This window comes from Panthera uncia, chromosome B1, assembly GCF_023721935.1.
Source record: "Panthera uncia isolate 11264 chromosome B1, Puncia_PCG_1.0, whole genome shotgun sequence".
NCBI classification, from domain to species: domain Eukaryota; kingdom Metazoa; phylum Chordata; class Mammalia; order Carnivora; family Felidae; genus Panthera; species Panthera uncia.
The window spans coordinates 139068976-139096070 of NC_064811.1; the positions used below are offsets into that span (position 1 = coordinate 139068976).

Genomic DNA, 27095 nt, shown 5'->3' on the forward strand with positions numbered 1-27095 from the left:
AGCAACTAGCCATATGTGGTTAATCTGAATTAAGATGTTCTGTAAGTAGAAAATACAAAGTGGATTTCCAAGATTTAGTACAAAAAAGAATGTACAATGTTTTATTAATAACTTTTAAGAATATTGGTTACATTTAAAAATGATAATATATGGGATATTTTGGGTTAAATAGAATATATTATTGAAATTATTTTCACTTGTTTCTTTTTTTAATGTGATTACTAGAAAATTATGAATTGCATTATATTTTATATTACATATATTTCCCATAGTTCTATTGGATGACTTGGTGTAGGGTTTCTCACTTATCACAAAGATACGGAAAGAAAACTGTAAGAGAAAAATGTGATACTTTGGTGGTGGTGGTGGTGGTAGTAATTTTGAGGACTGGTGACCTGCCCATTGTTAACGTTATTCTTAAGTATGTTAAAGGTCACTGATATGAAAAAAGTGACTTTAAAAGTTGATTGGAAAATGAATAGTTGTTTTTTTTTTAATTAAAAGACTAATGTGTGTATTAACCTTGGTTTAGTTTTCTTAGCCCTTTGTGAAAGTATTTTTTTCTGCATTGTTCTCTTTGTGAAAGTACATATATTTAAAAGCTTGGACTAAAAAGAAGGGAGTGACTTAAACTGTCCTTCAATCTCTATGTGCTATGTCTTCGTAAAAGTCCACCCTTTAGGCCCATTATCTGTTTGTTTTTTCTTTACGTAAAGATTCAATAAATATTTATCTGTTGGGTGCTGGAGATACAATGGTGAGCATGAGACACATAGCTTATGGTTGAATGCAGGGAGCAGGCATTAATCAGAGGATTACACACATAATTTACTGTAAATTTTAATGGCAGTAAGTGCTATGAAGGAGGGCTGCCTGGTGCTGTGAAGGTTGATAACAGTGGTCAGGAAAGGCTTCCCGACCTGATAGAAATATTTGTGCTGAGAACTAAAGCAAAACAGAGGTAAGGAAATGAAGGCAGGATGGGGGTGGGAGAGGTTAGAAAACTGTTCCACGCACAGGGAATGGCAGTGCCCAAGTCTGGTGGTGGGACAGAGCTGGCCTCATTGGAGGAAATGAGGGGCAGCTGGAGCACAAATGTCAAGGGGGTCATGGCAAGAGAGGAGCCTGAGTGGGCAGGTGGGGCCCAGCATACTCTGGGCCTTACACATTTCAGTCTTGTTGTCATGGGAGGAAGCCACTGGAGAGTGTTAAGCAGGGTAGTGACATGATCAGATTTGTACTTTGAAAAGAACATACTTGCTGCTAGGTGGAGAGTGAAGTGGAGAGGGACAAGGAAGTTAAATCGACTATAACATACTTGGTTTGCTTCCTAGTCCAGCTCTGATAGTATTTCTAATGTTTTCATTTAGTCTTTGGGAAAATATGTAGTTGGGATAACCCAGCAGGTCCGGATGTGCTGTTCTAGTTTTTTAATCCCGTTTTAACAGTAGTTATTGAATGTAAACTGCAGTGGTTACTAAATGGAACTGAAAAGTAAGAAAAATAGTCATTAAGATGTTTTTTTTTTAATGTTTATTTTTGAGAGAGAGAGACAGAGTGTGAGCGGGGAAGGTGCAGAGAGAGACAGAGACCCAGAATCTGAAGCAGGCTCCAGGCTCTGAGCTGTCAGCACAGGGCTCAGACTCACAAACCACGAGATCATAACCTGAGCTGAAGTCGGACGCTTAACCGACTAAGCCACCCAGGTGACCCTAGTCTGGTCATTTTAAGACTGAGATTTTTAATGGCTCTTCTCTTTCTTTGAAAAGTCTAGAAAGACTGACTTTTTCCTGTTCACATTTCCTCTCCCCACCCCCTTCTGTGGGAGCACCATAACCATGGCCTTCCACTGGTGTGAGTAGGGCCTCTGTTGACCTAGGCATGACTCACTAAACTTCAGGGAAGGTGACACCTTCCCCTGAGGTGGATGACCCCGGTTTAGGGACACAGTCTGGACTTGGGCGAACTGTTTTACTTCTTTGAGGCTTAACTATAAAGTGAAGTGAGGAGACAGGATGGAATGTGAGGTTCATTGCTGCTCTGACTTCTCTGAGTCTGTGAGATTTTTTCCTGCTTACATGCACAGCACTGGTGTCCTTGCTTCATCCTGGGTTTATTTTGCTCTAGCCTTCATGTACCTATTTGTCCCGTTTTGGGTGTGAACTATATGGCTGTGAAACAGCGTCTTACTCTTTGTGTCGTACCATATCAGGAACCAACGTGTCACCAGGCTGGTAGTTGATGCTGATTTTCAGAACAAAGAACGACTTTTAAATAGCCAGAGGATGTTTGCTGCCAGCTCTATATCCAGGATTGTTTTAATAAACTCACTAACTGATATTGTTTTTTTTGTTTTTTTTTAATAAACTCTCTTGGGATTCATCAGAACCCTTTTGTTTTGTTTTAAATATCACTCACTTCTGGGGCACCTGGGTGACTCGGTTGAGCGTCTGACTTTGGCTCAGGTCGTGATTTCATGGCTCGTGAGTTCCAGCCCCTCATTGGGTTCTGAGCCTGGAGCCTGCTTCATATTCTGGGTCTCTCTCCCTCTCTGCCACTCTCCTGCTCATGCTCTCTCTCTGTCTCTCTCTGTCTCTCAAAAATAAAAATAAACATGAAAAAATTTTTAAAATATCATTCACTTCTCTCTTAACCCTTATGGCCCATTTGAGTAATTAAAAAAAAAAAATCTTGGAGGAAGCCTATTCTTTAAACAGCTGAAAATCTTTAATTTCCTGCCATTGCATCAACTTCCTGCTGCCAGGAAGAGGTAGCTGAGAGTGGTTTCCTGACTTCTGGGAAGAGAGAACTTCCTTGTTCTTATTGCTCTGCTCTTGGGCCCTTGCCTTTAACTGGTAGAATAACAGCCATACACTAGAGAGCATTTTTATGAATGTTTGACTGATGGAAGTGATATTTTAGGAGTAAGAGAAACTTTTTTTTTCTAGTTATGGTTGTTGTAAGGTGTGGTTGGGGGAGTGGGAGTGAGCGGGCAAGAGCTTTGTAAAGTTTAAGTTTGAGAATTAATATAGTTTATAGAAAAAGAATGTGACATTTTCTTTAAACTAGTTTTTTGTTTTTGTTTTCTTTTTTAGACAGGAGGCCCAGATATAGCTCCATGTCCCAGCCCAATATGAGCTTGAATAGCTTAAAATTACTTGGCTTAGAAACCCTGCAGTTACTTGTAAACAGTGTATTCTACAAGTGTTTGTAAGCAGCTGGTTCTCCTTTGAAATCTGCTAGCATGCGCGGCTGTGCGGGAGCCAGAAACAGCATCAGACTTGGCCCATGCCCTGCAAATGTCTAGATTGCTATAGGAGATGTCTAGAGGAGAGGATGAGGTGGGGGAACAGTGCATGCTGAAGAGGATTTTCACAGGAGAAATCCACAGCAGCCCAAAGAAGAGGTTTCTGCTGGACCTGATCGCGGGCAGTAGGATTCATACAAAGGACAGGAGAGGAAAGGCAGTTCCTGGCCTGGATGACTGCATGAGCTACGGGGGGGGGATAAACATAACTTGTTGGATAAAGTGAATCAAGAGTTCGTGCTGGGGAGTCTGTGCAGAAAAGGTTAGGAGCGGGAGAAGGACTGAATTGTGCAGGCTTAAATAGCGTGATGAATTTGGACTTAATCCTGTGGGCACTGGGAATCAGTGAAGGTTTTTGAAAAAGGGAGCAGCATTGTAAAATGAATGGTGTTGGAGGCATAACCTGGCAGTGTAGTGAAAGGACGGGTCTTTTTAGCAACGCATCTCTGGCAGAAAATTCAGCTCTTTCAACTTCCCAAGCTTGAATTGGTGGGGGTAGGAATTTTTCAGGATACTGACATTTTCAAAATCAAAGCAATAGATCTAATTATGTGTAAAACACTGTAGTGAGTCTGTGGGGAAGACAAGCAGACTAAATCTCAGACATAGGTTTTATTGAGAACATTATGCTATGGGCTTTTTGAGGTGGCCCCAGAAAGGAAATGTCAAGAGATAGCTTTTTGCCTTTACATTAAACACACACATACACACACAACTTCTGTTTTGTAGGTTATGGGATAAGAGTATCTGAGCTTTAAAAATTTCAGTGACTGTTAGTTAGGGCCAACCTGTTGCTTGTTTAGAAGGAAGAGAATTTTGATCCTTAAGTTATATTAAGGAGTTGAAAGTTTTTAGTAAGGATAAATCATTTGAAGCAGTTCAAGTGCTCCTCTATATATCATATCTAAGTCATAAATATTTAGTAGGTCAGTTATAACAGCAGTTTTTACCTTCCCGAGTATAATTTAATCAAAAAAGCCTGAAGCTGTCTTTTAAAGGAGTGCCTATTGTATTTTTCCTCCAGGACATTTAGACCTTGTGGATCCAGATCACCAGTAGGATTAAGTTATCTATTGTGCATCTATGAAAAATTGGAGTTGTGGCTCTTTAGTTATTTATACTCTGTTGCTTAGATGGCAAGTGAATTAAAGAACAAACTTAAGTCAATCTCCCTTTCTCTTCACAGCTTTATATCACTGTTTTTAATTTTTTTTTTAAATGTTTATTCTTGAGAGAGAGAGAGAGAGAGAGAGAGAGAGAGACAGGAAGACAGTGCAAGTGGGGGAGCTCAAACTCAGGAACCATGAGATCATGACCTGAGCCAAAGTCAAATGCTTAACTGACTGAGCTACCCAGGCACCCCTTTATGGGACTGTTTTTAAAAGAGATTTCAGGAAGTTACATACGATGTGAGTTTTTTTTATTGCTCGAACATATATTTTTTTCTGTAGTAAAACATTGCCAGGTTCTTTTGTTTTCATGTTATACTAGAGTAGGATGTAAAACATTCCTTGAAAGATAGAGCAGTTGGGTAGAGCCCCAAATCAAATAGACTTGTTTATTTAGAAATTTTAAGATACAGTTTGAAACTTCTAGTCTCACTTTAACTGGTAATCTTCTGCAGTGTTTCTTAAGCACATGTGATTAATCTCTTTTTAAGTGGTGTTTATTGAGCATGGATAGGATCATTGAACATTTCAAAGAATACCAATAGTGGATAGTAATAAATGAGTTTACTGACCCAACTCCTTTCTTTTCCCTTTCTTTATGTTGTTGAATACCTACCTGCTTCAGAGCTCGCTTTTACTATGCCTGTTAAATCAGAAAATCAGAAGATCTTACTCTGGCTTTTTTCTTTATTATAGCTAAGAGTAGCTTATGATTTATTTCACCAATTAAAAAATACTTTGTAATGAGGAAGTTTCCTTTGTATGCATCCTACACTTTCTACCACAGAGGCTTTTCATCTGCATATTCAGAAACTCATCTCTGCTGCATTACTCTTCCCGCCCCTACCCCCCGAAATCCTTCACCTTCCTCATTTCTCTGTTCTTCTCCCCACCAGCTTTTCTCTGTCCCTAATCTCTTCCTTCATTTTATTTCTAATTATTCTTTTCATCTTCTCTCAACTGTGACCAAGTGTTCTTGCAGGTCCTCAAATCTGGAGATGTTACCTTCCCTTCTCTGCAGGTATTTAGTAACACACTTTCCTCTGTGCCTTCCAGTGGCTCCGTTTTGTCATTTTTCACTGTCACTCTTTTTTATTTTTTAATTTTTTTCTTTTTTGAGAGAGAGAAAGGGAGAGAGGGAGAATCCCATGAGGAGGCAGAGAGAGAGAGGGAGAGAGAGAGAGAGAGAGAGAGAGAGAGAGAGAGAGAATCCCACACAGCCTCCTCACTGTCAGCATGGGAACCCAAAGCGAGGCTTAAACTTACCTGATGCAGGGCTCGAACTCATGAACTGCAAGATCATGACCTGAACTGAAGTCGGATGCTTAACCGACTGAGCCACCCAGACACCCCTCACTGTCATTCTGCTGTCTTGATTCTGTTTGAAAAGAATAATCTCTATATTCTGGGACCCTTGCTAGTTTAAGGCAGTTTCTAAGTTATTGACTGTAGTAGGTTGTCCTAAAACTTTCCACATTGTCACCACTTCCTGCTTTCTGTTTGAAAATTTCAGCAGGTGCAAATCTGTTGAGGGGGCTGTGCTATCAGGACTTACACTATGGTGGTGAATCTGTGTTGGGTAAACCCAGCCTCTACATTTTTCCCTGTGCTTAACTGCCACAGAAATTTAAATTCATATCAAAATCAAACCATCATAGTTTTAAGAAGAAAAAGAAGGAAGATGGTGGTGACACATGCCATGGAGTTCTGTTGATCTTCGAGATTATTGACATTATAAGCCAGATTGCATCTCCCTTGTCTGTTAAATGAAATTGTCAGAGGAGGGTTGGTTAAATATGACTAATTTAAGTCAGCAGTTGTGCAGCCTTTCGCCTTTAAACCAGCTCATCTCCCTTCATGCCGAGTGACCAGTACTCGGCGATGCAGCCATGTCCTGAACAGCAGCTCCACATCTGGCTCTCCCTCTGCTTCCTGACCAGTTTTTAAACTTCTTGGCTTCTTTCCTTGACCTCTGACCCCTTGCCTCGTTTCTTTTTATGTCTTGCTATTGTTTCTTTATCCTAACACCTGTTGCTGTTCCAGAGATGACTTTGGACATATTCCAGGCTGTGGTATGGGGTTTGCCCCTGGGCTGTGGTGGAAGCCTCGTCTCACGAGCCACCGAGTCCACTCCATGTGGCAGGAAGTGCCTCTAGGTTTTCCGTGGCACCCGAGGAAGACAGACGGACAGATGCCATGTGATTGCCTCACCGTGCCGGCTTCCAGTAGAAAGTCAATTTTTGTTTCATGTGACTACTAATTATTTTTGACCTCTGAAAGCCTGATATGTACACAGCAGTGATCGGTTTTTCTCCTCTTAGGAATTTGTGACTTTGTGTCAGGAAACTAAAGGATGTCTTGGTATGTCAGGCATGTTTCATTAATTTTCAAAGCAGCATTTTTCCTGAGAAGGACCAATTTGCATGATGCTGTTTCATTTAGGTTTTGGAGTGCCTTTCATTTTTCTAGGCAATTTGGGTTTTACAAAAGGCCTATATAATTTTTGTTCTCCACATTTGAGCTTAGAGGCATCTTCCTTTGCAAAGCCACCTTAAGGTTGGGCTTCGCCTCTCTTATATCTTCCCAAACATGCCACACGTGCCCCATCTTAAAAGTCACAGTTTCATTTTTGTAATTAGCTGTTAGCTTGTCTGTTTCTCCCCACTCCACTGGGAACTCCTTGCTGTCATGGGCATTGCCTTGCTATTGTGGTAAATGAACATAGTGCTAGGCGCACAGTAGCCACTCTGGATATTTGATGATGAATGAATAGATGCAAATTTTGCTAAATAGCAATTATTTGTCTTACTATTCTGGAAGACTTTTCCTTCTATCATTCATTCTTTCATTGAATTTCAAGTAATAGGAATATAAACTCAGAAACTCACTTTAATTTTTATTGCCAAACTTTTCATTTGTACCTGTCCTCCTCCTCATCCAAAAGTTATTGTACTACTTACAAGCATGCACATTTGGAAAGAGGTAAGGGCCATACTCAGTTAGATACACACTGGCTGAAAGATAAGAAAGCTGGTCAGATCTCTCTCTCTTTTTTTTTTTTAAGAGCAAGCGGGAGCGGGGGAGAGGGACAAGGGAGAGAGAGAATCTTAATCCATGTGAGTGTGAAGCCTGACTCAGGGCTTAATCCCATGACTGAAAATCAAAAGTCAGACGCTTAACCCACTGAGCCACCCAAATGCTCCTGGTCTCTCTTGTCTTTGAGTGCCGTTTTAAAATATGTTATTGTTCGGGCACCTGGGTGGCTCAGTCGGTTAAGCATCCAACTTCAGCTCAGGTAATGATTTCATGGTTCATGGATTCAAGCCCCGCATCAGGCTCTGTGCTGACGGCTCAGAGCCTGGAGCCTGCTTTCGATTCTGTGTTCCCCTCTCTCTCTCTGCTCCTCCCCTGCTCATGCTGTTTCTCTCTCTCAAAAAAAAAAAATATTGAAAAAATTGAAAAACATTACAAAATAAAATATGTTATTGCTGGACACAAAAAGATAAAAAATGAAGCACTAGAACCAAATATGTTATTGTTTTAGAATGTGACCCTTAGATTCTGTGTGACCTAACCCAGGGTGTGGCTACATACTGATTTGGCAGTGTTTTTACCTTCCTAGTTAACTGTCAGCTAATAAGCCAGTAAGGCTGAGCTAATTATGTGACAGCCAGCAGGTGTTATGCTAGATGGTTTTGATCAATAATTGTAATTGAAGCTAAATGTAATTAATTATGTGATTTTGGGGTGTCCAAGTGTAATTCCACTTATGTTCCATCTTGAAACTAGAGCACTAAGAAAGATTACTACTGACAAAAGGAAAATCGGCATAAAAATGTACTTGGCTCATGTTTGAGTTGTGTCCAGATGCACTGGCCATAGTAGGAAAACCTGGATGGCCCCGTCCTTGAGAGACTGTGTGCATCTCTGCTGACCTCCTCTTCGATCACCCTTCTTTCTCTCTGCTTTCCTTTTTCCAGGGTTCCCCATTGTGCTGTGCTGCCTCACGTCTCCATGCAGTAGCACATACTGTTCTCTGTTAGGAGCTCCCTTGCTCCTTCTCTATCCCGCTAATGCCTACTTGTTTATAAAACTCAGCTTAAGGTCAGTAGCTGCAGAAAGACTTTTCTCACCCCTAGTCTGCTTTAGATGCTTCCCCATAGCACCTTTACAGTGATTTTTTCTACTTTATCCTGTAATCTTGGCACGGTCATTCCTTTCTGCTAGACTCCTTAAGGTCAGAGATGATCTTGCAGTGCTTTGTTGAATTTGATCTTTCTAAATATGCTTGTAGTGCTAAACCCCACTAAAACTGTGCCTTTTATAAACTATATACAGAACTTAAAATTGTTTCTAGTATATAGTATGCCAAATAATAGATTGGTGTTATTTGATTTATACTTTTTATTCCCTGTTTCATTCAAGCTTTAACAAGTCTTGAAAACACACAGGTGGTTTTGTGTAGTGGTTAAAAGGCTTTGGAGCCAGACTCCATGGATTTGAATCCTGGCATTCCACAAGTGGGGACTTAAGGCTGATTGTTCATCTTTAACCTTGACTTCCCCAGCTGTACATTTTGGGGGTAAAAATCATAATAATACCTACCTGGTAAGATTGTGGTGGGTCCTAAATGAGATAAAACATGCAGGTAAAGCACTTGCATAGTAACCTCCTGAAAACACCACTGAATTTTCCCACCCTGGTTACTTGTGAAACCATGGAATTCATAGAATTGCAGTATGGTTTTTATATTCTCAGAGCAGACATAGACTTTGTCGGTGTTCACAGTGGAGGAATCACGAAGAGTGACCTTATGCCACCTTTGATGACTCTAACTTCCATGACTCTAACATGGGACCTACCTGGTGTCTCATACAGCATCCTGAGCCATTAAATTGACACCCATGAGCCATACTTTGCTCTAAAGGACACAGCAGGCTCATCAGCAGGGAGGCTCTGGAGCACAGTTATCACCGGCGCTGCCGTGCTCCTTTTTCTTACAGTTTCCCCTAGACTGGAGGGAAAGTCAATGCCAGTAGGATCTCCAAAAACTTTTGGTGTGAATTCTACAGAAACAGGCAGTGTGGAAAAGTGGAAAACTTCAAGGATTTGGTTAAGCTCATGTGAAAATGTTGCTTGTGAGCTACTAGAAAATTATAGCAGGCCGCAGGCCATCCTTGTAGGAGATAGAATAGTGGAGGAGGGGACAAGTGTGACCTGTGTGTGGGATACACACAAATTCATGCTTGGGTGTGTGAGGTGTGGAAAGGACTTTTGGGTTCACCACACCTCTTTCAGTCATTAATGACATGACTACCAGTAAGGTCAGTTTTAGAGCTGCAGCCTCCTTGCTTGTTCTGGAATAAGCATCAGCACCACTTTTTGCCAAAAAGATATCCTGTGACATTCTTATTTAGCGGGAGAAGCTCATCTAGCAGTTTGTGTAGAATGTAGAAAGTGTTCACCGTATGGTTTTGAATGGCTCAAAATGGATATTTCAGAATGGGAGGTATAATTATGCTTGCTGAATAATGGTTTGTTTTAAGGTAACAAAATGCTTTTTAATTTTGTACGTGGTAATGTTTTCCAGCTTTGAGGAAAGAGATAGTTGGCATTGGTAAAATGTTGTGATTAAGTTAAGCCTAAAATGTCTTCTGTGCCTTTTAAGTAGTGGGAGTAATTGAATATAGTTTTACCTTTGCTTGATGACCCAGCATCATTTTAAATATCTTTTTTTTTTTTTTTTTTTTTTTGGTACTTTGACCCAATTTGGTTTTCTACATACAATTTATTTTGTCTCATCTTAATGTGAGACTGCCATCTGCCACTTCTTAATTCAAACTGTTCTTAATTCAAACATCCTCTCCTTTTACAATCCATTGATGGTTTGCTGCCAGTAATTTATTTAGGTTGAGAAATCATTAATCAAGTTGGGAAAGGTTTCTCTGTTGAACAAAGTTAGGATTCTGAGTGAGGGCCCAATGCATGTCGGGTCTTTGTTGTGACTGTTTCTGTGCGCTTCACGTTTAAGGAATTCTGTTTTAAAGTAAAGGATGGCAGTTTTAAAAGTCTCAACTTCAGAAGAGTGTAATATGTTGCAATTTTTACTGTAATATTTTAGCACAGGATGCTGAATACATTTATTATTGGTATCATTAAAATTTGCTCTTTCTCTGCTTTGTGAACAGTCAAAACTTGCTGTGTGATGTCACGATTGTGGCTGAAGACATGGAGATCTCTGCTCACAGAGTGGTGCTGGCTGCCTGTAGTCCTTATTTTCATGCCATGTTTACAGGTATGAAATGTCTTAGTTCTGGGTATTTTTCAAACGTATACAGATCTGGGCTTTTCTTTCCACATTTTCTTTTCTTATTAACATTTTATTGTTATGAAATGAAGTACTGTAATGGAAGTAAACGCTCTTGCTTTGTTTCAAATTCCTCCTCCCTGTTGTTTTTCGGTTTTGTAATCATGTGTGTATATGTGCATTATATTCACATACTCATAGTTTTATGCTAGTTTTGCCCCGTTGTATTTACATCTACATATACTGGCCGAGTTTACCTGCCTGCCAATTATAACAACTTTTGGCACTTGATTATTTTGGCAAAAGAAAAGTGCTTTTACTGTTTTCCATTTTTTTTTTTTCCAAATGATTTTCACATATGTTTCGTTGATTGTTTACAGTGAATAAAGAGATGTTTATTTAATGTCCTTTGATTTAAATATATAAAAAAAAAATGGTGGTCACTTAGGTAACTAAAAATATATAAAATGACTTCAGTACTTCTGGAAAAAAAGTAATTTATGCTTGCCCACTCATTCTCTTAAAAAAATTAAACATATATTACTATACAAAGAAATGAAGTCATATATTAGAACAGTGAGTTTATAATCTTAAGAGTATTGGTAGAACAAACGAAATACTTATAAATACAGGGGTGTCTCGGGGGGCTCAGTTGGTTGAGTGTCTTACTCTTGATTTTGGCTCAGGTCATCATCCCAGGGTCAGGGGACCAATCCCCGTGTCAGGCTCCACTCCAACTAACTAAGTGTGGAGCCTGCTTAAGATCTCTTTCTTTCCCTCTTTCCCCTACCTGCCTCATGTGCTCTCTCTCTAAAAAAACAAAACAAAACACTTATGAATGCGAATATAGTTACATGAAAAAGTGCAAATAATAAAAGATATTCATACTTTAGAAATCATGAAGTATTTCTTGTGCCTAACATTTTGCTTAGATACTTCCAGGAATATACAATCGTGTAAGTGTGCTTCCCACCCCCAGTAACAATATGTGCACTTTAAGTATGTAGTAGAGTATGGAAGATCTGGTTGCCCAAGCAGTGATGCAGATGGCGAGGGCTGTGATGGACAGCACTGAGAGAAGGGGATCTGACATTTCCTGAAGCCAGATAGGTTTAAAGGGTTCACACCAATGAAGAGGAGTCCAGAAGGCCACGTGAAGAGGATGGGCTTAATGTTTTGGGAGTAGAGGAGAGTCTGGAAGGCCCTCACTGTTCAGCCTGTTGCAGCCTTGCTATTCCTGAACGGAGTTAAATAATCAAGAATGTAGGAATGATAGCGGAGGGGCTGTGAGCCAAGTTGGGAGGGTACCTTTAGCTGAGGCTGATTTGAAAAGTCAATACTAATAATGTGGGACTAGTCAGATCTTTATGTCCTAGGGTTCATTTCAGTCTCATGGTTTACATCTTACATCTTATTTATTTCCCCTGGACAGTGTTCTAAACAGAGTCTCCAGGCTTATGAGAGGAAGGTTCTGGCTGGAATGTGTCAGCCTAACTTAGGAATTCCCTAGTGTAGGGCTGTCCCCTGTAGGTGGCATTCTCTCACATGACACTGCTATTGCTATTTCCTTGTTGGAAACCATGGGAAACTCACATCATCAACTTATGCTTCAGTTTCCCCATCTGGAGAAGGAGGATGGTAATTTTACCCACTTTCTAGGATTTTTATAAAAATTAGATCAGATCATATATATGAATTTCTTAGCACTCTACTTGGCCCATAGAAAATATATAATTAATTTTGGCAGTAATTATGTTATTATTATTTGAATTGAAGAATAGCAGACACACAATGTTACATTAGTTCCAGGTGTACAGCATAGTAATTCTGCATCTCTATATGTTATGCTGTGCTCACCACAACTGTAGCCACCATCTGTCACCATACTATGATATTACAGTGCCATTGACTGTATTCCCTATGCTGTATCTTTTATCCTCTTAACTTATTCCCTTACTAGAAGCTGTATCCCCAACTCCCCTTCTCCCCTTTGCCTGTCCTGCCCCCCTTTCCCCTCTGGTGACCGCAAGTTTTTTGTATTTACGGGTCTATTTATGTTCTTTGTATTTATGGGTCTGTTTGTGCTTGTTTGTTGTTTTGTTTTTTAGATACCATATATAAATGATATCATATGGTATATATCTTTCTCTGACTTATTTCATTTAGCATGGTACCCTCTAGGTCTACCCATAGTGGTACAAATGCCAAGATCTTATTCTTTTTTTACAGCTAATATTGTATACCAGATGTTCTTTTTCCATTCATTTATCGATGGCCATTTGGGTTGCTTTTATATCTTGGCTGTTGTAAATAATGCAGTAAACATAGGGGTAAATGTATCTGTTCGAATTAATGCTTTTGGTGTGTTTTTTTTGTTGTTGTTGTTTTTTGTAAATCCAAAATATATAAAGAACCTTTATAACTCAATATCAAAAACCAAATAATTCAGTAAAAAATGTGCAGGGACCTGAATAGACATTTCCAAAGAAGACCACTGATGGCCAACAGACACATGAAATGGTACTCAACGTCACTAATCATCAGGGAAATGCAAATCACACCTATCAGAATGGCTGGAATCAAAAGGACAAGAAGTAACAAGTGTTAGCAAAGATGTAGGAAAAAAGTAACTTTTGTACACTGCTGGTGGAAATGTAAATTGGTGCAGCCACTGTGGAAAACACTATGGAGGTTCCTCAAAAAATTAAAAATAAGAATACCATATGATCAATTATTTTTCTTTTACTCTAAATTTCTAAATGTCCTTATATTTTGTAAGAGTAGAAGATTGAGGAACGCTTAGACTAGAATTTATTTTGATAAATGTTTTATTTTTTATAGAGCTACACAAATATATAGTGATTAACTTAAAAATGCAAGATCAAAGTAACTTAAAACTGCAGGATCAAGGTTAGTTTCCTTTCCCTTCAAAAGGCAGCACTTAGAGTCTCCAATCTCCCTGACCCTTAGGTATCCAGAGACATGCATGCTAAAGATAGATGGGAGATCTTGTTATATCTTTGTCTTCTTTTCTGTTTACCTTATGACCTAAACTACATTTCACTTTCCCTGTTTTTTTTTTTTTTTTTTGTTGTTGTTGTTTTTAGTCTAATATACCTTTTACATGTAGTCAAATTTTAGATTGCGGTATACTAAGATAAATGCAAAATAGGGATACTGTGTTAATTTCTGATTCATATAAAATGAATTGAATACCTCAGTTGTGTTTTTTTCACAACTTTTTTGATGCATATTTTACATATTATGAAATTTACACATTTCCAGTGTAGTGGCAGTGAATTTTAGTAAATGTATTTAGTGGTCATCACCATAAGTCAATTTTGGAACATTTTTATTCCCACATTAATGATTTTGGGTTTATGTATGTAAATTATTTCTGTGTTATAGTATTTATTATCAGTTCTTTTTTATTGCTAAATAGATAAAATTGTATGGATGTATCACATTTTGGCTGTCCATTCTCCAGTTGATGGACATATGGGTTAATTTCAGTTTTGGGCTGTTGGGAATAATGCTGGTGTGAATATCCATGTGCCATTGTTTACATGGACATTTATTTTCATTTCTCATGGAAGTAGATACCTAGGAGTGGAATTGCTGGGTAAATTTCTTTAAACTTAACAATGACTGCTATGCTGTTTTTGAAGGTGTACCATATTACATTCCTACAGTTAATGTAGGATGGTTCCCATTTCTCCACATCTCCATCAACACTTGTTAATTTTTTTTTAACTGTAGTCATTCTAATGGGTGTAAAATGGCATCTCTTGTAGTTTTAATTTGCAATTCCCAAATAAGTGATGATGTTGAACATCTTTTCATATACTTATTAGGCTTGACTTAAAAAAAGATTTTTTTTAATGTTTATTTTTGAGAGGGAGAGAGAAAGACAGAGAGAGAGAGACAGAGACAGGGCATGAGCAGGGGAGGGGTAGAGAGAGAAGGGGACACAGAATCTGAAGCAGGCTCCAGGCTCCGAGCTGTCAGCCCATGTGGGCTGAGAAATGCTGAGATCATGACCTGAGCTGAAGTTGGTCGCTTAACCATCTGAGCTGCCCAGGTGCCCCTGACTTTTTGGTTCTTTAGCAATAGATGCTATTCACTTTTCTGGCAGTCTTTGTACATTTCTACTTTTGAATCCACTGAATAGCCCATCACTTGTCAGAGATTAGGTGAGGAAGATAAGGAGATTTGGTGTAGGTGGTTTAGCGTACATATATTTTTTTTGTGATTTGCTAGAATATGAATCCCTTGTATCTTTTTGTTTTGTTTTTTGTTTTTTGGTCTGAAACCCTGTTAAACTTTATTATAAAAAATAGAGCGAGGAAACCAGTAGACCTTTGCATGCTGCCATTCCATCGTACATTATGTATATTTATTTTCTCCTGCTCGGTGGGTAATCAGAAGTGCTTGCAGTGGCATAGGTCGTTACCCTATTCTTGTTTTCCTAGGCCTCACCTATTAGGAAATGGGGAACATGAAGAGGTTCTTTTTTGCCCCTTGTTTCTAATCTATAAATTGTAGGAGGAATTTTTATTCAAATTCTATTACCTAAAAAAAGGATTGTGTTACTCTTTGTAGTTCCAAGTATTTGGGTAGAGAAAGGAGGTGAAAAGTAATTGTGTGATACAGTCACAGGATTTTACTCTGTGAAGTATGGGCCTATTTAGAGCAAGGCCAGGTGGTTTAATTCTTACTTAAGGAAGCATATATCATTTGAGTTCTTGTGTTTTTCAATTACTTGTTTCTTATAAATGTGGAATTTAAAATGTTGTTTCTCTTACAAATACATTTGAGGCCTATTTAGTACCCCAGGCTAAAATATCTGACATCTAGTAGGAAATAATTGGATTTTTGTTTTTACTCTTTTGTGCTTTTTGATGATTTCCTTTGTCATATTGAACATGATTCGGTGAGTAGAATAGGAAAATGGGGATTATCATTTGAATGATAAGTGAGATTTCTATTTTATTTTACTTTCTTTTTTTAAATTTAAATCCAAGTTAGTTAACATATAGTATAATAATGATTTCAGGAATAGATTTTAGTGATTCGTCACTTACATATAACACCCAGTGCTCATCCCAGCAAGTGTCCTCCTTGATGTCCCTTGCTCATGTAGTTCATTCCCCCACCCAACACCCTTCCAGCAACCCTCAGTTCTCTGTATTTAAGAGTCTCTTATGGTTTGTCTCCCACTCTGTTTTTACATTATTTTTGCTTCCCTTCCCTTATGTGCATCTGTTTTGTATCTTAAATTCCACATGTGAGTGAAATCATATGATATTTGTCTTTCTCTGACTTATTTTGCTTAGCATAATACACTCTAATTCCTTCCATGTTGTTACAAATGGCAAGATTTCATTCTTTTTGATCACTGAGTAATATTCCAGTGTGTGTGTATGTGTGTGTGTGTGTGTGTGTATACATTACATACGTATGTATGTATATGTGTGTGTATATATATACACACACACACACATATACATACATACATACCACATCTTTATCCATTCATCAGTAGATGGACATTTTGGCTCTTTCCATACTTTGGCTATTGTCAATATCACTGCTACAACCATTGGGGTGCACGTGCCCCTTCAAAACAGCACTCCTGTATCCTTTGGATAAATACCTAGCAGTACAATTGCTGGGTTATAGGTAGTTCTATTTTTAATTTTTTGAGGAACCTCCATACTGTTTTCCAGAGTGCCTACACCAGTTTGCATTCCCACCAGCAGTGCAAAAGAGATCCTCTCTCTCCGCATCCTTGTCAACATCTGTTGTTGCCTGAGTTGTTAATGTGAGCCATTCTGACAGGCGTGAGGTGGTATCTCATTGTGGTTTTCATTTGTATTTCCCTGATAATGAATGATGTTGAGCATCTTTTCATGTGTCTGTTAGACATCTGGATGTATTCTTTGGAAAAGTGTCTATGTCTTTTGCCCATTTCTTCACTGGATTACATGGTTTTTGGGTGTTGAGTTTGACAATTTCTTTATAGACTTTGTATACTAATCCTTTATCTGATTTGTCATTTGCAAATATCTTCTCTCATTCTGTTGGCTGCCTTTTAGTTTTGCTGATTGTTTCCTTTACTGTGCAGAGAAGTCCAAATAGTTCATTTTTGCTTTTGTTTCCCTTGCCTCTGGAGACATGTCAAGTAAGAAGTTGCTGTGGCCACTGTGAAGGAGGTTGTTGCCTGTTTTCTCCTCTAGGATTTTGATGGTTTCCTGCCTCATGTTTAGGTCTTTCATCCATTTTGAGTTTATTTTTGTGTATGGAGTAAGAAAATAGTCCAGGTTCATTCTTCTGCATGTTGCTGTTCAGTGTTTCCAACACCCATTTGCTGAAGAGACTGTCTTTATTCCATTGGATATTCTTTCCTGCTTTGCCAAAGTTGGCCATACATTTGTGGGTCCATTTCTGGGTTCTGTATTCTGCTCCACTGATCTAAGTGTCTGTTTTTGTGCCAGTACCATACTGTCTTGATGATTACAGCTTTGTAATACAGCTTGAAGTAATGCCTCCAGCTTTGGTTTTCTTTTTCAGGATTGCTTTGGCTATTTGGGATCTTTTCTGGTTCCATACAAATTTTAGGATTATGTGTTGTAGCTCTGTGAAGAATCCTGGTGTTATTTTGATAGGGATTGTATTGAATATGTAGCTTGCTTTGGGTGGTATTGACATTTTAACAGTATTCTTCAAATCTATGAGCATGGAATGTTTTTCTAATTTTTTGTGTCTTCAATTTCTTTCATAAGCTTTCTATAATTTTCAGCGTATAGATTTTTCACCTCTTTGGTTAGGTTTATTCCTAGATATTTTATGGTTTTTGGTGCAATAAATGGGATTGATTCCTTGATTTCTTTTTCTGCTGCTTCATTATTGGTGTATGGAAATGCAGCTGATTTCTTTGCATTGATTTTATATTCTGCGACTTTGCTGAATTCATGGATCAATTCTAGCAGTTTTTTGGTGGACTCTTTTGGGTTTTACACATAGAGTATCAAGTCGTCCTCCAAGAGTGAAAGTTTGATTTCCTCTTTGCCCATTAGGATGCTTTTTATTTCTTTGTGTTGTCTCATTGCTGAGGCTATGACTTGCAACACTATGTTGAATAACAGTGGTGAGAATGGACATCCTTGTGTTCCTGACCTTAGGGGGAAAGCTCTCAGTTTTTCCTCATTGAGGATGATATTACCTGTGGGTCTTTTGTAGTGGCCTCTATGATCTTGAGGCATAATCCTTTTATTCCTACTTAAGGGTTATCAAGAAAGGATGCTGTATTTTGTCAAATGCTTTCTCTGCATCTATTGAGAGGATCATGTGATTCTTATCCTTTCTGTTATTAACGTGATATATCACACTGATTTGCAGATACGAACCAGACCTGAATCCTAGGAATAAATCCCACTTGATCCTGGTGAATAATTCTTTTAATGTATTGTTGGCTAGTTCTAGTTGGGAATTTTTGCATCCATGTTCATCAGGGAAATTGGTCTGTAGTTCTCCTTTTTAGTGGAGTCTTTGTCAGGTTTTGGAATCAAGGTAATGCTGGCTGCATAGACTGAATTTGGAAGTTTTTGCTTCCATTCTATTTTTTGGAACAGCTTCAAAAGAATAGGTGCTACTCTTCTTTAAATGTTTGGTAGAATTCCCCTGGAAAGCCATCTGGCCCTGGACTCTTGTTTGTTGGGAGATTTTGATTACTGATTCAATTTCTTTACTGAATGTGGGTCTGTTCAAATTTTCTACCTCCTATCTGAGTTTTGGTAGTTTATATGTTTCTAGGAATTTTTCTGTTTGTTCCCGATTGGCCAAATGTGTTGACATATAGTTGCTCATATTTTATTATTATTGTTTGTATTTCTGTGGTGTTGGTTGTGATCACCCCTCTTTAATTCTTGATCTTATTTATTTGGGTCCTTTCCCTTTTCTTTTTGATGAAACTGGCTAGGGGTTCATGACTTTTGTTAATTCTTTCAGAGAACCAGCTCCTGGTTTCATTGATCTGTTCAACTGTTTTTTTTTTTTTTAAATATACATTACTGATTTCTGCTTTAATCTTCATTATTTCCCGACTTCTGCTGGTTTGGGGCTTTATTTGCTGCTCTTTTTCCAGCTCTTTTAGGTGTAAGGTTAGGTTGTGTATTTGAGACCTTTCTTCCTTCTTTAAGAAGACCTGATTGCTATATACCTCCCTCTTATGACCTCCTTTGCTGTGTCCCAGAGGTTTGGGGTTTTCGTGTTTTCATTTTCATTGGCTTCCATGTACTTTTTCTTTTTTTTAATTTGATTTTTTATTTCTTAAAATTTACATGCAAATTAGTTAGCATATAGTGCAACAATGATTTCGGGAGTAGACTCCTTAATGCCCCTTACCCATTTAGCCCATCCCCCCTCTCACAATCACTTGTGTAACCCTCAGTTTGTTCTTCATATTTATGAGTCTCTTCTGTTTTGTCCCCCTCCCTGTTTTTATATTATTTTTGTTTCCCTTCCCTTATGTTCATCTGTTTTGTCTCTTAAAGTCCTCATATGAGTTAAGTCATACGATTTTTGTCTTTCTCTGACTAATTACACTTAGCATAATACCTTCCAGTTCCCTCCATGTAGTTGCAAATGGCAAGATTTCATTCTTTTTGATTGCTGAGTAATACTCCATTTAATATATATATCACATTTTCTTTATCCATTCATCCATCGATGGACATTTGGGCTCTTTCCATACTTTGCGTATTGTTGATAGTGCTGCTATAAACATGGAGGCTGCATGTGTCCCTTTAAAACAGCACACAGCACACCTGTATCCCTTGGATAAATACCTAGTAGTGCAATGCTGGGTTGTAGGGTAGCTCCATTTTTAGTTTTTTGAGGAACCTGTTTTCCAGAGTGGCTGCACCAGCTTGCATTCCCACCAACAATGCAAAAGAGATCTTCTTTGTCTGCATCCTCGCCAACATCTGTTGTTGCCTGAGTTGTTAATGTTAGCCATTCTGACAGGTGTAAGGTGGTATCTCATTGTGGTTCTGCTTTGTATTTCCCTGATGGTGAGTGATGTTGAGCATTTTTTCATGTGTCCATTGGCCATCTGTGTCTTCCTTGGAGAAGTGTCTATTCATGTCTTTTGCACATTTCTTCACTGAATTATTTGTTTTTTGGGTGTTGAGTTTGATAAGTTCTTCATAGATGTTGGATACTAACCCTTTATCTGATATGTCATTTGCAAATATCTTCTCCCATTCTGTCAGTTACCTTTTAGTTTTGTTGATTGTTTTCTTCGCTGTGCAGAAGCTTTTTATTTTGACGAGGTCCTAGTAGTTCATTTTTGCTTTTGTTTCCCTTGCCTCCAGAGACGTGTTGAGTAAGAAGTTGCTGTGGCCAAGATCAAAGATGAGGTCTTTCATCCATTTTGAGTTTATTTTTGTGTATGGTGTAAGAAAGTGGTCCAGGTTCATTCTTCTGCATGTTACTGTCCAGTTTTCCCAACACCACTTGCTGAAGAGACAGTCTTTATTTCATTGGATAGTCTTTCCTGCTTTGTCAAAGATTAGTTGGCCATACGTTTTTGGGTCCATTTCTGGGTTCTCTATTCTGTTCCATTGATCTGAGTGTCCGTTCTTGTGACAGTACCATACTGTCTTGATGATTACAGCTTTGTAGTATAGCTTGAAGTCTGGGATTGTGATGCCTCCAGCTTTGGTTTTCTTTTTCAAGATCTCTTTGGCTATTCGGGGTCTTTTCTGGTTCCATACAAATTTTAGGATTATTTGTTGTAGCTCTGTGAAGAATGCTGGTGTTATTTTGATAGGGATTGCATTGAATATGTAGATTGCTTTGGGTAGTATTGACATGTTAACAGTATTTGTTCTTCCTATCCAGGAGCAGGGAATCTTTTTCCATTTTTTGGTGTCTTTTCTTTCATAAGCTTTCTATAATTTTCAGCATATAGATTTTTCACCTCTTTGGTTAGATTTATTCCTAGGTATTTTATGGGTTTTGGTGCAACTGTAAATGGGATCAATTCCTTGATTTCTCTTTCTGTCGCTTCATTGTTGGTGTATAGGAATGCACCTGATTTCTGTGCACTGATTTTATATCCTGCAACTTTGCTGAATTCATGAATCAATTCTAACAGTTTTTTTTTGTGGAATCTTTTGGGTATTCCATATACAGTATCATGTCATCTGCAAAGAGTGAAAGTTTGACCTCCTCCTGGCCAATTTGGATGCCTTTTATTTCTTTGTGTTGTCTGATTGCAGAGTCTAAGACTTCCAATCCTATGTTGAATAACAGTGGCAAGAGTGGACATCCCTGTCTTGTTCCTGATGTTCGGGGGAAAGCTCTCAGTTTTTCCCCATTGAGGATGATATTAGCGTTGGGTCGTTCTTACATGGCTTTTATGATCTCGAGGTATGCTCCTTCTATCCCTACTTTCTTGAGGGTTTTTATCAAGAAAGGATGCTGTATTTTGTCACATGCTTTCTCTGCATCTATTGAGAGGATCATATGGCTCTTGTCCTTTCTTTTATTGGTGTGATGAATCACGTTAATTGTTTTGTGGATATTGAACCAACCCTGCATCCCAGGTATAAATCCCACTTGGTCGTGGTGCATAAGTTTTTTAATGTATTGTTGAAGCCGGTTGGCTAATATCTTGTTGAGGATTTTTGCATCCATGTTCATCAGGGAAATTGGTCTATAGTTCTCCTTTTTAGTGGGGTCTCTGTCTGGTTTTGGAATCAAGGTAATGTTGGCTCCATAGAATGAGTTTGGAAGTTTTCTTTCCATTTCTATTTTTTGGAACAGCTTCAAGAGAATAGGTGTTCACTCTTCCTTAAATGTTAGTAGAATTCCCCTTGAAGGCCATCTGGCCCTTGACTCTTGTTTTTTGGCAGATTTTTGATTACTAATTTGATTTCCTTACTGATTATGGGTCTGCTCACATTTACTATTTCTTCCTTTTCAGTTTTGGTATTGTATATGTTTCTAGGAATTTGTCCATTTCTTCCAGATTTCCCATTTTATTGGCATATAATTGCTCATAATATTCTCTTATTATTGTTTTTATTTCTGCTGTGTTGGTTGTGATCGCTCCTGTTTCATTCTTGACTTTATTTGGGTCCTTTCCTTTTTCTTTTTGATCAAACTGGCTAGTGGTTTATCAATTTTGTTAATTCTTTCAAAGAACCAGCATCTGGTTTCATTGATCTGTTCTGTTTTTTTTTTTTTTTTTGTTTCAATAGCATTAATTTCTGCTCTAATCTTTATTATTTTCTGTTTTCTGCTGGTTTGGGGTTTATTTGCTATTCTTTTTCCAGCTCCTTAAGGCGTAAGGTTAGGATATGTATCTAAGATCTGTCTTCCTTCTTTAGGAAGGCCTGGATTGCTATATACTTTACTCTTATGACTGCCTTTGCTGCGTCCCAAAGGTTTTGGGTTGTGGTGTTATCATTTTCATTGACTTCCATATACTTTTAAATTTCCTCTTAAACTGCTTGGTTAGCCCATTCATTCTTTAGTAGGATGTTCTTCAGTCTCCAAGTATTTGTTACCTTTCAAATTTTTCTTGTGGTTGATTTTGAGTTTGATAGCGTTGTGGTCTGAAAATATGCACTGTATGCTCTCGATCTTTTTGTACTTACTTAGGGCTGATTTGTGTCCAGAATATGGTCTATTCTGGAGAACGTTCCATGTGCACTGGAGAATAATGTATATTCTGCTGCTTTAGGATGAAATGTTCTCAGTATATCTGTTAAGTTCGTCTGGTCCAGTGTGTCATTCAAGGCCATTGTTTCCTTGTTGATTTTTTGATTAGATGATCTGTCCATTGTTGTGAGAGGGGTATTGAAGTCTCCTACTATTATGGTATTAGTATTGATGAGTTTCTTTATGTTTGTGATTCATTGATGTATATATTTGGGTGCTTCCATATTTGGTGCATAAATGTTTACAATTGTTAGGTCTTCTTGGTGGATAGACCCCCTTGATTATGATATAATGCCCTTCTGTATCTCTTGATACAGTCTTTATTTTAAAGTCTAGGTTTTGTGATATAAGTATGGCTACTCTGACTTTCTTTGGTTGACCATTAGCATGATAGATGGTTCTCCATCCCCTTATTTTCAATCTGAAGGTGTCTTTAGGTCTAAAGTGGGTCTCTTGTAAACAGCATATAGATGGATCTTGTTTTCTTATCCATTCTGTTACCCTATGTCTTTTGATTGGAGCATTGAGTCCATTGACGTTTAGAGTGAGTACTGAAAGATATGAATTCATTGCCATTATGATGCTTGTGGAGTTGGATTTTCTGGTGGTGTTTCTGGTCCTTTATAATCTTTGTTGCTTTGTATATGTATATGTATTCATCTTTTCTCCCCTCAGAGAGTCCCCCTTAAAATTTCTTGCAGGGCTGGTTTAGTGGTCACAAACTCCTTTAATTTTTGTTTGGGAAACTTTTTATCCTTCCTTCTATTTTGAATGACAGCCTTGCTGGGTAAAGAATTCTTGGCTGCATATATTTCTGATTCAGCACATTGAATATATCCTGCCACGCCAAGTTTCTGTGGATAGGGCTGCTGCAAACCTGATCTGTCTTCCCTTGTAGGTTAGGGACTTTTTTTCCCTTGCTGCCTTCATGATTCTCTCCTTGCCTGAGTATTTTGTGAATTTGACTATGATATGCCTTGTTGATGGTTGGGTTTTGTGGAATCTAATGGGGGTCGTTCTCTGTGCTTCCCAGATTTTGACGTCTGTGTCTTTTCCCAGATTAGGAAAGTTTTCTGCTATGATTTGCTCACATAACCCTTCTACCCCTATTTCTCTCTCTTCCTCTTCTGGGACCCCTATGATTCTGATGTGGTTCCTTTTTAATGAGTCACTGATTTCTCTAATTCTTAAATCATGCTCTTTTGCCTTCATCTCCCTCTTTTTTTCTGCCTCATTATTCTCTATAAGTTTGTCCTCTATATCACTGATTCTCTGTTCTGCCTCATCCATCCTTGCCGCGGCTGCATCCATCCATGATTGCAGTTCAGTTATAGCATTTTTAATTTCATTCTATTTTTTACTTCTTTTATCTCTGCAGAAAGGGATTCTAATCTGTTTTCGACTGCAGCTAGTATTCTTATTGTGATTCTAAATTCTGGTTCAGACATCTTGCTTGTATCTGTGTTGGTTAAATCCCTGCCTGTTGTTTCTTCATGCTTTTTCCTTTGGGGTAAATTCCTTCATTTTGTGATTTTGAAGGGAGAAAAGGAATTAATAAGGTAGAAAAATTAAAATTAAAAAATTAAAATTAAAAAATTAAGAACATACACAAAAAAATCGAGTAAATGATGCTAGATCATAGGTGTGATTTGGTCTGGGTGTTGAAAGTGGTTTGACAGATTAGAGAAAAAAAAGGGGGAAGAAAAAAAAGGAAATTGTTTGAGAATTTGAAAAAATGAATACACTCAAGTAGACTAAAATGAGATGATGGGAGTAAAATAGAATTTAAAAAGATTTACACAAAAGTAAAGAATATAGTAGAAAAAAATTAAAAATATTTTTAATAATAATTCAAAATAAAAATGAATTTTTTCTCTTTCTGTTTAAGAAAAAAGAAATGAAAAAGAAGAAAAAAGGAAATCGTTTTAAAAAGTGAATACACTTTCAAAGTAGTGGGAGTCTAAAATAAAATGGAAGTAAAATGGAATTTGAAAAAATTTATATAAAAGCAAAAAATATAGTAACAAATTAAAGGAAAATATTTTTAGTTGCAATTGAAAGTAAAAATGAAGATTTTCTGAACTCAAGAAAAAGAATAGAAATGAAAAAGAGAAAAAAGAAAAAAAAAGCAAAGGAAATCGTTTGAAAATTTGAGAAGGTGAATACACTGAAGTAGACAAAAATAGAATGATGGAAGTAAGATAGAATTTGAAAAAATTGACACAAAAAATATAGTAAAAAAAATTAAAAATATTTTTAATAAAAAAATTGAAAATAAAAATGAATTTTTTCTCTTTCTGTATTCAAGAAAAAGAATAGTGTAAAGGAGAAAAAAAAGAAAGAAAATTGAATAGATGGACCTGCTAACAGATTGAAATAGGACTGAAATTACTTCGTTTTCCCCTAGACATCAGTCTATGTAGTGCTTTATAGTCCATAAACTAAGTAGGCAGTGAGACTTGTGTTCTTGAAGAGCGAGGTTGGCCCAGTTGGGCGGGGCTCAGTGTAAAGACTCTGTTCTCCGCTCGATGGCGCTGCTAGCCTACTGGGGTGGATGGTTTTAGCGCTGGTAGGTGTCTATGCGTATGTGCGGGAGCGGTGAAAATGGCGTCACCCAGCTACCCGGTCTCTAGTATGGGAACTCTGTTCTCTCTGATCAGCAATCGTGCACCCGTCCTCTGTCTTCAGCTTTAGTCCACTCCCTGCTTCTTCACTGTCGGTGACCAAGCCCCAGGCAGTACCTCTCTCCCGAGTTTTGTCTCAGATGCGGCTGTTTTCCCTGGTCCCTTACTTCTGAAGGACTGTGGCTTTGACCTGTTTTGCCCCTCTGTGGGAGGGTCTCACCAAGCAATGGCCGAATGTTGGCTGCACCCCGGAATGCTTGCTGGACCGTGCTGCTTCCAGTGCCCAGAGACTGTGGCCAGGTTCCAGCCTGCCCCAGAAAAAGTTTGCAAGATAGCGTAGCAGCAGCTTTTCAGGGGTTATGGAAAATCACAACATATATCTAGCACCAGGCTTCACCCTTAACGACCTTGTTCCAGCACCAGCGAATGTGGCCGTTTTCTGGAGTCTGCTGGGACCAGGTGGCTTCAATAGTCTCTACCAAATGTCCTTCTAGCAGTGGAACCACTTATCCCCGTGTAGCCCAAGAACCTCCCGGACCCCACTCTGTTCCTGGGGATTTGCCCTTCTCACCAGAGTACCACCAGGTATTGAGCTGAGGAGTTGCACACTTTGTGTTCCCCTTGTTTACAGTCTTAATGGAATTTAAACCCTCTCCTTTCTCCTTACTCCCTTTTTAGTTTAGTCCCTGTAGCTGTTTCCAATTTTCCACTTTCTCTCCAGCTGCTTTTGGGGAGGGGTGCTTTTCCCGTATTTTCCCCCACACCCCCAGTCTCCATCCTCTCTCCACTTGCAAAAGCACCTCCCTTCCCGTGCCTTCCCACTCCCCTAGTCCACCTTTCCGCGCTGTGTACCTGCTGAATTCTGTGGTTCAGGTTGTACAGACTGTTGTGTTAATCCTCCAATCAGTTTTCTAGGTGTATAGGAGGATTTAGTGTTGGTCTGGCTGTATTTCATGGATGCGAGACACACAAAAAATCTTCCATGCTGTTCCGCTATCCTGGCTCCTCTGAAAGAGTTCCCATTCTTTAGTAGGATGTTATTTTATCTCCAAGTATTCATGGTCTTTCCAAATTTTTTCTTGTGGTTGATTTCAAGTTTCATAGCATTGTGGTCTGAAAATATGCACAGTATGATCTCAATCTTTTTGTACTTGTTGATGGCTGATTTGTGTCCCAATATGCTATCTGTTCTAGAGAATGTTCCATGTACACTCAAGAAGAATGTGCATTCTCCTGCTTTAGGATGAAATGTTCTGAATGTATCTGTTAAGTCTATCTGGTCCAGTGTGTCATTCAAAGCCATTGTTTCCTTGTTGATGTTCTGCTTAGATGATTTGTCCGTTGCTGTAAGTGGGGTGTTGAAGTCCCCTACTATTATGGTATTATTATCAATGAGTTTCTTTATTTTTGTGATTGATTTATATATTTGGGTGCTTTCACATTGGAGGAATAAATATTTACAATTGTTAGGTCTTCTTGGTGGATAGACCCCTTAATTATGATATAGTGTCCTTCTTCATCTGTTATAGTTTTTATTTTAAAGTCCAGATTATCTGATACAAGGATGACTACTGCACCTTTCTTTTGGTGACTATTATTAGCATGATAGATTATTCTCCATCCCCTTAACTTTCAATCTGCAAGTGTATTTAGATCTAAAATGAGTCTCTTTTTTAGCAGCATATAGATGAGTCTTGTTTTCTTATCCATTCTGATACCCAGTGTCTTTTGATTGGAGCATTTAGTCCATCGACATTTAGAGTGAGTAGTGAAAGATATGAATTTAGTGCCATTGTGTTGCCTGTAGAGTTGGTGTTTCTGGTGATGATCTCTGGACCTTTCTAGTCTTTGTTTTGTCTTTTCTCCCCTTAGAGAGTCCACCTTAAAATTTCTTGCAAGGCTGGTTTAGTGGTCAGAACTCCCTTAGTTTTTGTTTGTCTGGGAAACTTTATCTC

At 38.3% G+C, this 27095-nt stretch overlaps 1 protein-coding gene across 4 annotated transcripts in view; it reads left to right on the forward strand.

The window, feature by feature from the left end:
* KLHL2 (kelch like family member 2) overlaps positions 1-27095 on the forward strand; it is a 116282-nt gene that overhangs the window by 13290 nt on the left and 75897 nt on the right. For 3 of the 4 annotated variants that reach the window (XM_049631287.1, XM_049631289.1, XM_049631288.1), the window contains exon 3: positions 10665-10771. In XM_049631287.1, coding sequence (XP_049487244.1) covers positions 10665-10771 — 107 coding nt within the window. Of the gene's footprint in view, positions 1-10664; positions 10772-27095 lie in introns of those variants that run through there. The other variant, XM_049631290.1, reaches the window with a different exon arrangement.